This window comes from Prunus avium, chromosome 4 (genome assembly GCF_965620075.1).
Source record: "Prunus avium chromosome 4, drPruAviu1.hap1.1, whole genome shotgun sequence".
Lineage (NCBI taxonomy): Eukaryota > Viridiplantae > Streptophyta > Magnoliopsida > Rosales > Rosaceae > Prunus > Prunus avium.
In genome coordinates, this window is record NC_142287.1 from 35,289,651 (window position 1) to 35,306,091 (window position 16,441).

The following is a 16,441-nucleotide window of genomic DNA, read 5'->3' on the forward strand; positions in this document are numbered from 1 at the left end:
GTAAGCCTTCAAAGATGCTCAAGGAGAAGGAGAGGTTGTTCCATTGGTTCTGCAAGTTTGCCGGGCCGCAAAAAGGTTGGAATGTTGTTCCTCTGTCTCATCTCCGCCGCGGTTTTCGTCTGGGTTTTGTACGTTGGAAAAGGTTTGATTCATATCCTTTGCATGCTTGATTTCTTAAGTTAATAATTTGATTCTGGATTAGTTTTCTGTTTTGATGTGGATATTGGGTAGTTTAAGTTGATATTAAATGATTTAGATGAAACTATTGAGTTCAATTCTGAAGACGGGGGAAGAGAGGTGGGTGTAACGTACTTTCTCAATTGAAAGTAAAGGATTAGTCTAGCACATTGATTGGGCTAATCCTTAGCTTAGGCTATTCTTCCTTATGTTTCTGCTAACTGTTTTAACTTGATATCCATGTTTCTGGTTCAAAATTACATATTTGATTTGTGTGAGGAAGTAATATATGCATATTGGCTCATATATAGGTGAAGATGAACAAGGCGTCAGTGTTGAAAACATTAGTGTCAACAACAGCATCACTATAAGTTATCTTGGATCCTTGCAAACACATGGACCGCAAAGTAACAATGTGACTTTTTCGCTAGCATTGCCTCCTCCTCCCCCTGCTGTTTTTCTGGGTTACACCCTTCCTCCTGGGCATCTATGTAATCTATTCACATTGCCTCCCCCACCAGCAGATAAAAAAAGAACTGGACCGAGGCGTAAGTTTCTACCTTTTCTTTCTCTTTCTTTTTGTAATTCCAGACCTTATCTCTCGAATTATGTGATGTTAATGATGTTGCTGAGTTTTCTTCGTTCTGTACAATTCAGCTTGTCCAGTATGTTACCTTCCTGTGGAGGAAGCCATAGCCTTGATGCCAAAGGTCCCTTCAGATTCTCCTGTTCTTAAGAATTTAACATACATTTATGAAGAAAATTTGTCTAGAGAAACAGAATTTGGAGGCTCAGACTTTGGTGGATATCCTACTCTGCAGCAAAGGAGTGATTCTTATGATATAAGAGAGTCAATGAGTGTGCACTGTGGGTATGTTTTTTTATTTACCTTGGTCAAGCTTTCCTTAATACTTTTGTATGCACCAACGTTTATTTTGATTTTATGTTTTTTACATTTACCTGAGTTTTTGTTTTTAAAAAATGATTTAGTCTAGTAATAATGAGTACTACTTCCATTGGCCCTTCACTCATTTATGTTTATGGTGCATTTTGTTTGATGGATTTGTGCATCAATCAGATTTGTTGGAGGAAGTAAACCTGGACGCAATACAGGATATGATTTGGATGAGGTTGACCTACATGATATGGAGCAGTGTCATGGTGTGGTTGTTGCATCAGCTATATTTGGTAATGTTCAGTATAATTTAGAATCAACTTTTTATTAGATAAATAAGGTGCCTTCCTTATCAATTAAATCTGTTACATCAGGGAATTTTGATGAGATAAACCAGCCGAGGAACATTAGTGATTATTCCAAGAAGACCGTTTGCTTCTACATGTTTATAGATGAGGTGACAGAAGCTTATTTGAGGAGTTCTGGAAAACTGGGCAGCAATAGGAAAGTTGGTATATGGAGAACTGTTGTTGTGCGTAACCCTCCTTATACGGATGGAAGGCGCACTGGGAAGGTAAGATTTATAATTCTTTGCCTGCAAGATTTGTTGACTCTAGAGCAGAGTTTGGCTTCTGAATTGTCTAGTTTCCTGAATAATCTCTAGACTGGTGTTGTGATCATGTTGTGTAAGATGTTGGTCAAAAGTGAACATTACGATGATTTGGAAACATGTAAAATATAATTTAAGTTTCTCTATAAGGAAGGAACGAATTTAGTGTGAATGGTGTGTTTCTTTTGCTAAGAGTGGTGGTGTTGGCTTGCATTTAAATGTCAAATTTGTAGTACGTTCTGCTAAGGGTGGTGGTGTTGCCTTGTATTTAAATGTGTAACTAGGACTAATGGGGCTGATTACATTCGTCAAATTTGTAGTACCTTATGCTAAGAGTGGAGGTGGTGCCTTGGTAGTGTCATATACATTTGTTGTACCTTGATGCGCCTTTTGACTCAGTTACATTTTTTTTTGCAGATTCCTAAGCTTCTAGTGCATAGGATGTTTCCAAATGCCCGCTTTTCTTTATGGATTGATGGGAAGCTTGAACTTGTCGTGGATCCATATCAAATTCTTGAAAGGTATTACTATCATGATAAATAGGTCTTCTTAGTCTTTGTTGGGATCTTGTCCATTTATGCATTCAATTTCAATGTTCTACTTATTTGGGTATAAACATCATCTTGAAAAGCAAATAGCACCCAGTTCATACTGGTTTTATCCAGCCAAGTTTTACCTGGTTTTACCAGTATCCATGCTTATGCATCCTTTAAAAAAACAATATTTCAGGTTCTTGTGGAGAAAGAATGCAACTTTTGCAATTTCTAAACATTATAAACGTTTTGACGTGTTTACGGAAGCTGAGGCAAATAAAGCAGCTGGAAAATACAACAATGCTTCTATTGACTTCCAGATTGAGTTTTACAAAAAGGAAGGTTTGAGCCCATATTCTGAGGCAAAGCTTCCTATTATAAGTGGTAGGTGGAACTTCTGACTGTTATAATAAATCATATATGTTTTGCTTTACTAAGTTTCTTTGTTTTGGCCTTACTGCAGACGTTCCTGAAGGATGTGTAATAATAAGGGAGCACGTCCCTATCAGCAACTTATTCACTTGTCTTTGGTTCAATGAAGTTGATCGTTTTACTTCCAGGGACCAAATTAGTTTCTCCACTGTCAGAGACCACATTAGGGAAAGGACAAACTGGACTATCAATATGTTCTACGACTGTGAAAGGCGCAATTTTGTTGTTCAGGTAGTTATTTAATGCATAAGGTTTGGAGCTATGTGTTTTTAGGTGTATGGTGTTTATTTAAAGTACTCAGAATAAACATGTATTTTCCTTTTTGATGGTGGTGGTGTTACTGGGGTGCATTCGCAATTTGGTTATTCTTTTTTCTCATGTTCCTTGATGTATTTTTATATATGTTATTGCTGTCTACAGAAATATCATAGAGATGTTTTGGAGCACCTGGCTCCTCGTGTTCCTGTGGCTGTTCCTCCACCACCACTATTACCACCACCGCCGCCACCAGTTATAAGTAACGAACCACCAGTTCAACCATCAGTCGAAACTTTGCCCGAAAGGGTTGTAAACGCCCCAGGTAAGAGGGGCCCAAGGCGCGGGAGAGATCGAAGGTCTGGTTCTAGGCGTCACCGCAAAGTTGTGGCCGGTAACAGAGACATTGATTCAAGTTAAAAAGTTTTGTTCAAGAAAGTTATTATATTATTCTTTACCCTCCCCCCTTTGGAAAATCAACTCGTGGTGGGGCTGGAGGATTTGTGCCAAGATGAGTGTTTTAGTTCTGCTTCAACATGGAGCTGCTGTCTCTCTCTCATTCTTTCTACCTTTGGAATTGTCTAAGTTTACTCATTTTTTGTTGTATATATAAAGTTCAATTTTCCAATAATTATGATATGGGTTGCTACCAAACCCCTCAATATGTAGTGGCCCATTTTGTTATTTCATCACCACAGGAACATTGTACCACCCCACCCCCCACTAAATTATATAGTAGCTACAAATACTCATGTCTCTTAATTTTGAAAAATCAATAAAGTTGAAGGAAGTTACTAGAAGTCTCCACTCTCCTCTTATCTTCTCTGCTTTTCATTTTCTGTCCGGCCATGGAAGAAGCACAAGCACAACTTCAAAAGCAAAAGCAAAAGCACCCATCTTTTGAACAAAGAGGCTTAGAGACTGGCCTTTTTCTCCCTCTGTCGAACATTACAAGGCAAAACTTTTGCTCTTGACTGCCGCTAGTGTTTGTCTGAAACAACAAAGCCAAAACAAAATAAAGAACAAACACCTAATCATGTTGCGATATTGCCACTTTACTCTGGTGAAGTAGGGTGAAGTGTGTGGCCCTCTTCTTTTTCCACTACAAAATCGTACCAAAGTCCAATATATACTTTTGTTTTATTTATTTTTTACACGGGTTTTATTCGTAATAATTTGATTAAGGGCACCTAAGAAATAAATGTGTCAAAACATAGAGAATATTGAGAGAAGAAAGTGGAAAGAGTAGAGAGAATGAGAGTTGTTGAATATTTTCTGATTTTCACTTATGTTCATTACTTACAATCAACACATATATATACAAGTTCCTAAGACATTAGTCAAGCCCCCCAAGTTAGGCAACCAACCAAGTTAGGCAACCAACCAAGTTAGGCAACCAAACTAATTAGGCAACCAAACTAGTCAAGCCCCCCAAATATTGTAGGTGCCAAACATAGTAGGTGCCAAACATTAATTGACTATTACTAGCCACATTAATTGACTACTAGACAACATAATTAACATAGACAAATTCAACATATGACAACTTCTAACATTCCCCCTCAAGTTGGTGCATAGATATCACCGATGCCCAACTTGATCAGTGAGTTGTGGAATACTCTGCTAGAAACTGCTTTTGTCAAAATATCTGCCAGCTGGTCTTCGGACTTGACAAACGGAAGCTGAATTTCTTTATTTTCAACTTTCTCTTTAATGAAGTGTCGATCCACTTCAACATGTTTGGTGCGATCATGTTGAACTGGATTGTGTGCAATGGATATTGCAGCCTTGTTATCACACTGTAGATGCATTCCTAATGTAGGTGCATATCCAATCTCTGTAAGCAATTTTCTCAACCAAAGAAGTTCGCAAATTCCTTTGGTCATTCCTCTGAATTCCGCTTCTGCACTAGACAAAGCAACAACATTCTGTTTCTTGCTCCTCCAAGTAACCAAGTTACCTCCCACAAATGTGAAATACCCTGATGTTGATCGTCTATCAGTGACATTCCCTGCCCAATCTGCATCTGTATAGCCACTGATATTCAGATGACCATTCTTAGAGAACATAAGTCCTTTTCCTGGTGCGGACTTCAAATATTTAAGAATCCGAAGAACCGCATCCATATGATCTTCACTTGGACAATGCATAAACTGACTAGCAACACTTACAGCATACGCGATGTCGGGTCGGGTATGGGATAGGTAGATCAGTCGTCCCACCAATCTTTGATATCTTTCTTTGTTAGTGGGTACTTGATTGGGATATTCCCCAAGGCGGTGATTCTGAACAATTGGAGTGTCCACAGGTTTGCAATCTAACATTCCAGTTTCTGCCAATAAATCTAGAACATACTTCCTTTGTGAGAGGAATATGCCTTGCTTTGATCGAGCAACTTCAATGCCCAAGAAGTACTTGAGTCCACCAAGATTTTTCATTTCAAACTCCTTTGCCAAACATTTTTGTAGTTGAGAAATTTCCTGCTTATCATTCCCAGTAATAATCATATCATCAACATAAATGATGAGAGCAGTTACCTTTCCTCCCTTGTGTTTTAAGAACAGAGTATGGTCAGAATTACTCTGCTTAAAACCATAAGTCTTCATTGCCACGGTAAAACGCCCAAACCATGCTCGGGGAGACTGTTTCAATCCATATAATGCCTTTCGCAATCTGCACACCACATTAGCAGGAGTAGATGTAACGTATCCTGGTGGGATATCCATGTAGACTTCTTCTGTGAGTTCTCCATGGAGAAAGGCATTCTTCACATCAAATTGGTGGAGAGGCCAATCGAGATTTGCTGCAATGGACAATAGCACACGAACGGTGTTAAGTTTTGCAACTGGGGCAAATGTTTCTTCATAGTCAATACCATATGTCTGCGTGTATCCCTTTGCCACAAGTCGTGCTTTGTATCGTTCAATTGACCCATCAGCATTGTATTTCAAAGTGTAAACCCATCTGCATCCGACAGTCCGTTTTCCTTGAGGTAAATTCTCCAGTGTCCATGTGTGATTTTTCTCCAGAGCATGCATCTCCTCCCTCATTGCTTGAACCCATTTTGGATCCTTCAATGCCTCACTCACTTTGGTTGGAATATGAATTGCGGATAACTGGTGTACAAAGCCTTGGAGGGGTGCAGATAATTTTTCCGCAGAAACATAGTTTGCAATTGGATACTTTGATACCTTGCCATTATCCGGTGAATACCGAATTGGCGGTTTTCCACGATTCTGTCTATCAGGTAATTTATAACTAACAGTTTCATCAACTAAAACAGTAGATGTAGTAGAATCACGTACCTCAGGAGTATTCTCAGGAGATTGATCAGCTGGTACTGAGATGTGAGGGGGGTCTTCATCATTATCGTCGGCGAAGTAGGAAAAAATATTGTGCTCTCTGCTGTGGAGCGACCGGTCGCTGGGCTCCTGGCGACCGGTCGTTTTTGTACAGATTCGAATTTCAGCTTCAGCGCTTGGAAGCGACCGGTCGCTGGGCTCCTGGCGACCGGTCGTTTCTGGACAGATTCGAAACTCAGTTTCAGCGCTTGGAAGCGACCGGTCGCTGGGCTCCTGGCGACCGGTCGTTTTTGTACAGGTTCGAATTTCACCTTCAGAACTTCTATGCGACCGGTCGCTAGGCTCCTGGCGACCGGTCGCTTTTGGGCAGGTTACATTTTCTTCTGGACTTTTGGGATCCGTTTTGCTCCAATCTTCAAGTTCTTGAATTTCCAGGGCCTCCTTGCCCAGTGGTTCTCTTTGTATGTCTCTGTGAGGCAAAGAGTTGGACATCGGATCATGAAAAAACATTTCCGATTCCATAAAAGTGACATCCAAAGTGACATATGTACGACGACTGGAGGGGTGATAGCATCGGTATCCCTTCTGATGGGCAGCATAGCCTACAAACACACATCTGAGAGCACATGGATCAAGTTTGCCACGTTGATTCTTATGGAGGTGGACGAATGCTACACAACCAAAAACTCGGGGCGGAAGCATCTGAACGGAGGGCAAGGGCCCATGTTGGGCAAGTGCTTGTAATGGAGTCCGGAAGTCTAAAACTTTGGAAGGCATTCGATTGATGAGGTACACTGCGGTGACTATAGCATCATCCCAATGGTGGCGAGGAACATGAGCGCCAATCAAAAGAGCTCGTGCTGTTTCAAGGAGGTGTCGGTTTTTTCGTTCCGCAACACCATTCTGTTGGGGAGTTTGAGGACAAGTGGTCTCATGGATGATGCCATGTATCTGGAAGTAAGTCTGAAAATCATGGTTGATATATTCACCCCCATTGTCAGAACGAAGGACTTGAATCTTGGTAGAGAATTGAGTTTCAATTTGCTTGTGAAATGACTGGAATATAGGGAACACATCAGTTTTATTTTTCATCATGAAGAGCCAAGTCATGCGGGTACAATCATCTACAAAGGTGATAAACCACCGGAAGCCAGAAGTTGTAGAGATAGGTGAAGGACCCCAAACATCAGAATGTATCAAAGCAAATGGAGCAACACTTTTATTTGTACTTGATGGATAAGAGACTCTGTGACTCTTGGCTAAGATACAAGTATCACATTGGAAATCAGTGGTACAGGAATTCGAAAACAAATCTGGAAATAGATGTCTCATATAGCCAAAAGACGGATGCCCCAAACGCCGGTGCCATAACCAAAGTTGTCGATCCTTCCAAGTCGATGAGTGCTTCACACTATGTGCCCTTCCCATACTGAAATCATCCACATAGTACAACCCCCCTCTCTTAGTACCACGACCAATGATCTCCTTGGTGAGAATATCCTGAAATAAACAAAAATCGGGATACATGAGTACACAACAATTTAGTTGCTCAGTAGCTTGGCCAACAGATATCAATTTATTAGACAACGATGGGACAAGCAAAGTATTTTGAAGAGTAAGGGATGGAGAGAGGCCAATGGTTCCAGCACCAATCACAGGAGAGGTAACACCATTTGCGTTGGCAATACTTGTTCGTTGTGGTGTGGTTGTGCTTAGAAAATCGGTTGGATCAAACGTCATATGATCTGTGGCTCCTGAATCAATAATCCAACCTGTGGAGTCACTTGTATATGATGTATGAAATACATATCCACAGTTACCTGAGTTACTGAAAGATGAAGAGTCCTTTTCTGATGTTGAGGTAGACTCTTCATGAGGAATTAACGTTACCAGAGGATCCGAGGTGACAAGGGCAGCACGACCCGTTCCTCCAGCAGCAAGTTTACGAGCCTTGAGACCATCCCACCAATCTGGATAACCATGTAGTTTAAAACAAGTTTCTCGAGTGTGCTTTGGATTCCCGCAGTGAGTGCAACCACTCCCATCTGTGGGAGCCTTGGGTCGAGAAGGTGGAGTAGTCTTATTGGCAGCTGTCTGTAGCTGGAGATGAGCAGTTGGAATTGGGCGAGAGGGTCGGTATGTTCCTTTTGTTACCAATCCTACTCCGGTTGGTGTTGGAGCTCCTAACATCACAGTTTGTCGGATATCTTCTCGTCGAACATGAGCATAAGCTTGCTCTACTGTAGGAAATGGACTCATTTGGAGCACATCACTTCGGGCTTTGTCTAGTCGATCATCCAAACCATCCAAGAAAATATAAACTCGATCTTCTTGGATGATATCATAGTATTTTTTGATATCCAACTCGCACTTCATCTCATTTGGACGGCGAAAATCGATTTCTCGCCATAAGCCTTGGAGATCATTGTAGTAAGCTTCAATCGAACCTCCCCCTTGTCGCATACGGGAGATTCGTCTTTTAAGATCATACACCTGGGAGGTGTCAGAGCCATCAAAGTAAGTTGTGGCTATTGCGTCCCAAACTCCTTTGGCCGTCGAGAATCTAATGAAGTTGCCAATTAACCTTGGCTCCATGGAGTTGATTAGCCACCCTTTCACGATTGCATTTTCTGTTCGCCATCGGTTGAATGTCGAGTCCGTCTGAGAAGGTGCTGGGAGTTCACCAGTGAGATATCCCAGCTTATCCTTGCCAGCAACATACATCTCAATAACTTGAGACCATAAGGCATAGTTGGAGCCATCCAACTTAATGCCAATTTGTGCAGGAGAGGTTTCGTAGGTAATAGTCGGGGTCGGGGTCGGGGTCGTATTCGATGTTGATGCTTGTATCTTCATCAACTCAGCCATTTGAGCAGCAAATTCGGTGAAAGTAGTAGGATCGGTGGTGCTACTTTCAACATGGGAAAAATCATCTTCTCCCATGATGGAAACAACAATTCAAGACTAGAGTCAGCAAGATCGCTGCTCTGATACCATGTCAAAACATAGAGAATATTGAGAGAAGAAAGTGGAAAGAGTAGAGAGAATGAGAGTTGTTGAATATTTTCTGATTTTCACTTATGTTCATTACTTACAATCAACACATATATATACAAGTTCCTAAGACATTAGTCAAGCCCCCCAAGTTAGGCAACCAACCAAGTTAGGCAACCAACCAAGTTAGGCAACCAAACTAATTAGGCAACCAAACTAGTCAAGCCCCCCAAATATTGTAGGTGCCAAACATAGTAGGTGCCAAACATTAATTGACTATTACTAGCCACATTAATTGACTACTAGACAACATAATTAACATAGACAAATTCAACATATGACAACTTCTAACAAAATGTAACACATAATCTCTTTCCATCGAGGGATTCCTAATAGTAAGTTCTTTTCGATGTGACAAGATTTCAATTGTTTTTATCCAAGTTTTGGACCTTCTATATTACTTGCATTTGGTTAGAGGTGTACCTAATTTTCTTTCGGACGTTATTTGAATCTGTAAGTCGGAGTCAGGTTGTCGGCAACCATTGTTTTTCTTAAGTTTTCAATAAATCCTCCCAAATACTATCGAGATTCTATTGAAAATAAATGAAGTAAATTGTCTTTTTCTTTTACAATTAAATATTACTAGCTTATTGTTGTCTGAAAATATTTCTGCAATGCCCAAAACACCCCTTGACTCGTTGACTCATTGAATCAATCAGCTTTTGATCTTAGCTCCACCGAATTGAATAAACTGCCCGTTGGAATCTGTCGGCACTTTTAGGATTGCGCCACGTGTCCAGGCCAAGACAAATTACTCCAATATGCCCGACGATTGACGCCCTCTGGGTCCCACTAGGTCCCACTGGAACCTTATCCTGAATCTCACCGTATAAAAAAATAATAATAATAAAAACAGGAAAGAGGGTAAATAAAAAATAAAAAAAAAACGAAAAGAAAGATGCAAAACCAAGAACGCATTTATCTCCCCTGAATCACAAACGAAAAAGCCTTCACCTTCTTCTCATTTTCTCAGCTCAACAGTAAGAGTGCAGTCTAGGGTTTTGGTACCACAGAAACCATGCGTACGGTACCAACAGCGTGAGAAATCAATCAGAGCCGTCCGATCGATGTCATCGCCCTCGTCGTCAGCTTTCTTCGTCATCTGCCTCCTCCACTCTGCAATCGCCATAACCTGTGGGGCCCTTATGATGTTCTACATGACGGAAGTCTACACCTTCGGGCACGGGATCGAGACTGCGAAGAAGCTGCTGGGGTCCACGCCCCACGACCAGCTCTTGATTCGGACCTCCGATTCCTTCTCCGGGTTGCTCCTGTTCGCGATCGGGTTCTTGCTGCTCATGGTGTCGTTCGTGAAGGATCGCGAGTTCCAGAGCTTCTTCGCCAAAGGGTGCACGGTGCTGCATGTTTTCATGGCGCTGTGGCGGTGCTACTTCGAGCGGAGGGTGGAGGACCTCGCTTGGGATTGGCTGAGGCAGACAGTCGGCGATGTAGTGTTGGCAGCCTCTTGGGTTTTTTTCCTTGTTTTCTCTTGGAGAGAAAAGTACGACTAAGCCCCTCTTCTTCTTCATTATTTACGGCTTGTTTTCTTGTATCTCAATTTACCTTTTGGATTAATGGATATAAGTTAAATGCTGAGAAAATATCAAAATAGGGGCAGCTTGAGTGCTTCTGTTTAATATGGCTGCCTACAAGCTGGAATTAGACTTTCAGTTTTCTTTTTTGTAGAAAGAGAAAAAAAAAAGCTATCTTCTTTTCGGTTTACTTAAATCACATGTTAGTGGAATATTGTTAATCTCTGATGTAGATATTTACTTTTGTGGATAATGAAACACATTAGTCTTTTGATGCTAATTTCTGTTTCTTTTAAAGCGCTGCGTAAGTAATGACTTGGTGGCTTATAAACATTGGCTGAAGGCTTGAAGTTATTAGCCAATGATTATAAGTGCTTATGTGTCGACTCTTGAAGACAGGCAATGTGTGGAATAGCCTAATATGTAACTGTAGTTTTGGGTGACGATGAAAACAGTCTGGTTTTCTTGAAATTTTGCTATTTGGAATTGCAAATCTGCTTCTTCTCATAAAAAGGGTGTATCCAACTGCTAGAATTCTAGTTCTGCCTAGTTTACTTTTACTTTGTTGTTTGATTTACAAAGTTGCTAACTTCTTAATTTTACCATGTATATTATCATCCTGTGCTTGCTCGACATACTTACTTGATTTTAGTTTCTTTCTTTGAATCAAACTCATCCTCCTCTCGTTGAGTTGAGCTCTAATTTTGGTTAAAGTTATGTTCCTTTTGTGTTGATTATGCTAGACTAGTTTCTGCTAATAGAGGAAATCTTCACTATACCGGTTCTTAACAACCATGCTCTCTGAGTATTTATCCTGCTAATAGCACTGCTCCAGTCAAAACAAAATAGCTTATCAAAATATAATAGTTGTTGGCTGTTATTATTTTATTTGGTGCCCAATATTTTTGGTGTGGGACCATAATTGGCTTTGAATCATCAACCACTTTTCCTAATTGCCTACCTATGCTACTATAGGAGCACATACTTCGGATTTTGATGAGGTTTCTGTGGTATTAGGGGGATGAATTCTTCCTGATTGATGAGTATTGCTGAGTTTTGGGTTTGACTGAGCTCAACTAGGTTTCATTTTTAGGCTGAGTATCATGGAAAAGGACACTAGGCTCAGTGCCAAGTTTAGAAATTCCGATTGATTTAGGCTCATAGCCAACTTTTGTGTCAAATTGACTCAGATTGATATACTATTGGGCACTCCTCTACATGTAACCCCAGGTTCTGAGCTTGGCATGAGCAACTCGTATGGGGAAACCCCAGCCCCACATCTGTTCCTAAGGTTTGAATCAGTATTTCTTCGTTCAATCTCTTTTTCTATCCTCCTCATCTCCATAGAAAATCTGTAGAACGCCTCAATAATCACTGTGTCAGCTGACCAGGTTGACAAGTCCTTTCTGTCCCCAATATACTCCTCATCCGGTGAGTGCGCTGAAATGATGTCTATTGCAGCCATGTACTTTGTTGCTTCGAGTAAACTGGGGAATGATGATAGGAAGTATTTCTGTGGATCCTGCATGAAAGTAGTATACTCTGGGTCATGCTCTTCTGGCAGTAGTCTCCGCATGTGCGGTGAGCGGGTTGGGACATACCCGCCATATGGATACTGCCCATTGTTCAAGGCAGCATGCTGTGCCGATGTGAGCCAAATGATGGTGGCGAGAATGGATGTAAGATCATCTGGAGTAGAGAGTTTAGGCCACCAGCTAGCATGGCGAAGATCAGCATGGCCTAAATTGATTGACTCATTGTACCAGGCCTGCAGTTCTGTATCAAAATTAACCGCACTTGCATCAGGATAGTAGTAATTGACATAGGTTCGGACCAATGTCTCAATTGCTGACCATATGAGGAGTCCATCTGTTGCATAAGGGTAGTCTTCAATTACCAGTCTTACCCCATGGACTTGAGTAGAGTCTGGTACCGCCATGCCTCTGTGTAGAAATGAAGATAAAGTTAATAAACTTTTATAGTTTAGTTCTGAATCTTGATAGTATATAGATTAAGAGCTTTTCTGAAACCTTCTAAGGAGATCTGCAGGAAGGCCCTCAAGGTCAAAGCGCCACCAATCTCGATAAGCAGCACAACTCATCTCCATGCAATATTTACCAGCTGTGAAATTCGACTCAATTACGCCTCCAGCATTGATGAGAAATTGGCGGGCCAATGCATTTATCTTCAAGGTGTAGCGCATGTGAGGTTTGAGAAGCTTGTAGATAGGGTGCATCACACTCAGCTGCCGGTGGGCTGCTATTATAAGTGGTTCCATGCAGGCATGGGTGCGTAACCTGTTTCATACATTGGAATTTTGCCTTATTGGTTACAGGAAAACAAGTTTATCATCAAGCTTAGATGAAAACAGCACCTTAACAACAATTATGGAAACTGGTGTGCATACCAATGATGAATAAGTTGATGAGCACAGGCATCGTTGGACGAGACGTGGGCTTTGCCAATCTGCCAAAGCCAATTTGTTGTAGCATCAACAGGAGGAGTGAGAACCTGCTTGGATGGTGAATCTGAGTTGGTTGGAGGTAAGCTGAGTTCAATAGAAATAGGCTTCAAGGTTCCCAATGAGGTCAAGAACAAAATTGTACGGGTTCCGTAAGCTCTTCGATCATCCAAAGCATTTATTTGGTCCAGATACGGAAGGAAAATGTCATGATAGTCTAGTATAAACAGCTTGTTTTCTTCTAATGCCTGCAAAACCCACAAATATCATCTATGCATTTTAGGGAATCTTTCCTCTGTTTTATGTATTTGTCTTTTAAAGGCTTTTGTTTTCTAGACATATATACCTGCTGTATTGACATGCCATGGAGATGGCCTATTATATGCTCCTCCTTGAGTGCCGACTCTTGTGGACCGTAAGTGGAGGAATCCAATTTGCTTACAGGTGGGAAAACCGTGAGCCTTTGTATGCTCATAGGGTTCATGCCGGCAATTGCTTGACGCCCAAATTCTTCATCTGGCAAACAACAAGATGTAAGCCCTGAAATAATTGAAGTGTGAGTGAGATTTTAGACACATCCATGGTTCCGTTCTCTTATTCCAATAATAATAAGTAATAAGATCTTATGACGCTTGCTTGCCACTTACCAGAGATTAACTTTGGAGGGTCAAATTTGAGGAATTCCTGGACTTTGTTCAAAATCTTGGGTAAAGACATGTCGGTACTGTAGAGACAGTTGATATCTGCATACCCCTTGAAAACATTGCTGTCCCTGCTGGCAATGGTTGTAAGGGTAGGAATTATATGCCGGAGAATCCCCTTCAACTTTCCAACGTCAAGAGCTCCTTGCTTGGCCTCCTCAAACTCTTCATCTCTTGGCACGTAAATTCTCTTGTATTCATTTTCCGGTGACTCCATATTATCATCTGTTGCATTGCATTCACATGGATGGATATTATAACTAATTGCAGAAACCCAATTGAATACCCGTATTAGTATTAGTAACGCATATCAATCTACAGTATTCAGTACATTGTCGATATATATATATATATATATATCTATTTTATGACAAAATATTAACAATGTACTAGTTATTGTAGATTGATATTTGGTACTAGACAATAACTCTCACTATCTGACTTAGTGACCTGTGCTGGTTGGTGGTCGTCCAGTTCGACAACGTCTAGGGTGTGGGTGTGTATAATTGCCCCCAAGGGTAGATCGTATGTATTCAATCCCCTCATCTGGCTTTCCAATGTCATTGTAAGTGTCATAGTCGTATGTTCTGTCGGATGGTAATCTAAGTCCCGTCCCATCACCCCTTAGCTGCCTTAGCTCCATTTCTCTCAGCTCTTTCAGCCCTGCTGGTGTCTCATCAGGTAAGTATGCCTGCAAAAACATGGCCATGACTAATTTATATAACTTTATTATAGATCCCGAGCTTCTACATTTAGCATCCTTTATTTATCCACATTTTGTAAAATCTAAGTCACTTAAATTCACAACAAAATCAGAGAAAGCAAAAGAGCAAGCTTTTCTCAATTATAAAATAGAATTAGTTAATTCAATATGAAGATCAACTACGAACATAAATAACTCAACAACCCAAGAATGTTATCGCATCTCCAAAGGACTGAAGCCTTGATCTATAGCGAGGAAGCACTATGAAAAAAAAAAACATCAAGCAGGTTAACTCTAACGTTAACATCAGTTCTGGAAAAAAAATATATACATAAAACATAAAATTGATGTATGTTAAGTGGTTAGACTATTTGAGTGGCTTAGATTTCACGAAATATGGGTAAATGCACTTATTATAAATGTAGAGGCTCGATATCCTTTTATATATATACATATACATATATAATCTTTGTCATGAACCTTAGTAGAGAAGAAGATTCTTTTCTCCGAGGAATCTTTGTCTGGTTGAATCCAAGAGTTGCAGGCAATATTGACAACGCCTTCAATGTTGATGCTATCCAAATACAACTCCTTCTCGTACTTGTTACTCACTGTGATGGCTCCTGGCATCCCAAATTTAGGATCCACCTCAAATTTAACTTCGTAACTGCTTTTCTCAGCACCCAGGATTAGGTTTAGGTTGAGATCCTTGGACCAATCCAATATGGCTTCATGGCTCAGCTTTGGCTTCATGGACTCTTATGTTGCAATGCGACATTAAGAAGAAAAGTCAAAGGGGAATTGTTGAAATAATTTTATTTTTTTTCAATAAGAAAAAGTTAGTTTATATAGCCAAATAAGAAACATATGGTACCAAAGAGAAATATTGTAAAAAAGAAGAAGGGAGATTCACTATTATACCCAATATAGGAGCCCAAATTATAAAAATACCCTATATGAAATGGACTTTAAAAAGACACCCAAAACTCATTTACAACATAACAAAAAGGCTTTTAACTTCTTATAAATTGCAAAATTGCCATCAATTTCTTAAAACAAGCCCAATCCCAAAACCTCATAAACAAACCCAAAACGCTCAATAGGACATCAAAGTAATTTTATAATCAAAATTAAATTAAATAGAGCCAGCTGTTATTTTTTTGGGTTTGTTTATAGAAATTAAATGGTGTAGTGTTTATTTATATTTTTTGTGCTAAGAATTGGTATATGACTAAATATCTCAACAAAAAAAACATGAATTAATATTGATAAAATAATAATAATATGATAATAGTAGTATTATAGCTTTACCTGCTTCAGTTTCAGTACTAACAAGCTGTAAAACAAGAGACTTTTCCTTTTCCTTGTGGTGTGTGAAATGATCATGATTGCCATTGCCAAACCAATGAAGCATCATGTCTTGGATGCTTAGCTTCAGACTTTTCCTTACACTCACCAGCGCAGTGAGTTCGACGGGCAGCGTCGTCGTCGTCTCATCAACGGCGATAGAGGATATTAATGTACTTACCATATCCCCACCTGTGGCCTGATCATGAGCCTTCTTCTTCCTAATTTGTTGCAATCTCCTTCTCTTTGTTGAAGAAAACAAATTGGGACGAGGAGAAGAAATATTTGGCGTGTTCCAAAGAATACAATTCAGTGCCTTTGAATTAATGTGATTGGAATTAAATGAGCTGATCATAGTAGTTGTCATAGCTATATATATATATATATAATATGTTCTTTCTTCCGGCAATTTTTGCTTGCTCTGCTTCACATGAATTTC

The 16,441-nt window shown here is 40.2% G+C and overlaps 3 protein-coding genes across 4 annotated transcripts; 2 read left to right on the forward strand and 1 right to left on the reverse strand.

Annotated features, from left to right (window-relative positions):
* Positions 1-488: 488 nt before the first annotated feature.
* LOC110766788 (strawberry notch protein (DUF616)) lies at positions 489-3,702 on the forward strand. Its single transcript, XM_088252651.1, has 8 exons — positions 489-725; positions 835-1,048; positions 1,256-1,365; positions 1,447-1,646; positions 2,100-2,203; positions 2,412-2,599; positions 2,679-2,878; positions 3,068-3,702. Exons 2-8 carry the CDS (start codon positions 879-881, stop codon positions 3,320-3,322), a joined length of 1,227 nt encoding a protein of 408 aa, XP_088108777.1. The 5' UTR covers positions 489-725; positions 835-878; the 3' UTR covers positions 3,323-3,702.
* Positions 3,703-10,174: 6,472 nt separating this feature from the next.
* On the forward strand, positions 10,175-11,070 carry LOC110766787 (uncharacterized). The gene has a single exon (XM_021970163.2). The coding sequence runs from the start codon at positions 10,326-10,328 to the stop codon at positions 10,767-10,769; it is 444 nt and encodes a 147-aa protein (XP_021825855.1). The 5' UTR covers positions 10,175-10,325; the 3' UTR covers positions 10,770-11,070.
* A 570-nt stretch (positions 11,071-11,640) lies between these two features.
* Positions 11,641-16,427, reverse strand: LOC110766786 (linoleate 13S-lipoxygenase 3-1, chloroplastic-like). Of its 2 annotated transcripts, none has more exons than XM_021970162.2 (8): positions 15,967-16,427; positions 15,136-15,413; positions 14,403-14,643; positions 13,899-14,177; positions 13,598-13,767; positions 13,198-13,499; positions 12,821-13,087; positions 11,641-12,733 (listed from the first exon to the last, which is right to left on the reverse strand). In XM_021970162.2, exons 1-8 carry the CDS (start codon positions 16,367-16,369, stop codon positions 11,977-11,979), a joined length of 2,697 nt encoding a protein of 898 aa, XP_021825854.2. In that variant the 5' UTR covers positions 16,370-16,427; the 3' UTR covers positions 11,641-11,976. The 2 variants fall into 2 exon arrangements, with proteins under 2 accessions (XP_021825854.2, XP_021825853.2); XM_021970161.2 differs by having other exon boundaries at positions 13,598-13,791.
* Between the last annotated feature and the right edge of the window lie 14 nt (positions 16,428-16,441).

What these genes read in the sequence shown, in the direction of transcription:
- LOC110766786 (XM_021970161.2), bottom strand. Translation starts at nt 16,369, where the DNA reads ATGACAACTACTATGATCAGCTCATTTAATTCCAATCACATTAATTCA. An exon ending in CCCTCCAAAGTTAATCTCTG is followed by an intron (nt 13,792 to 13,898) that starts GTAAGTGGCAAG and finishes CAATTATTTCAG; the next exon opens with GGCTTACATCTTGTTGTTTG. An exon ending in CCTGCAGATCTCCTTAGAAG is followed by an intron (nt 12,734 to 12,820) that starts GTTTCAGAAAAG and finishes ATTTCTACACAG; the next exon opens with AGGCATGGCGGTACCAGACT.
- LOC110766787 (XM_021970163.2), top strand. Translation starts at nt 10,326, where the DNA reads ATGTCATCGCCCTCGTCGTCAGCTTTCTTCGTCATCTGCCTCCTCCAC.
- LOC110766788 (XM_088252651.1), top strand. Translation starts at nt 879, where the DNA reads ATGCCAAAGGTCCCTTCAGATTCTCCTGTTCTTAAGAATTTAACATAC. An exon ending in TCAATGAGTGTGCACTGTGG is followed by an intron (nt 1,049 to 1,255) that starts GTATGTTTTTTT and finishes TGCATCAATCAG; the next exon opens with ATTTGTTGGAGGAAGTAAAC. An exon ending in GGCGCAATTTTGTTGTTCAG is followed by an intron (nt 2,879 to 3,067) that starts GTAGTTATTTAA and finishes TGCTGTCTACAG; the next exon opens with AAATATCATAGAGATGTTTT.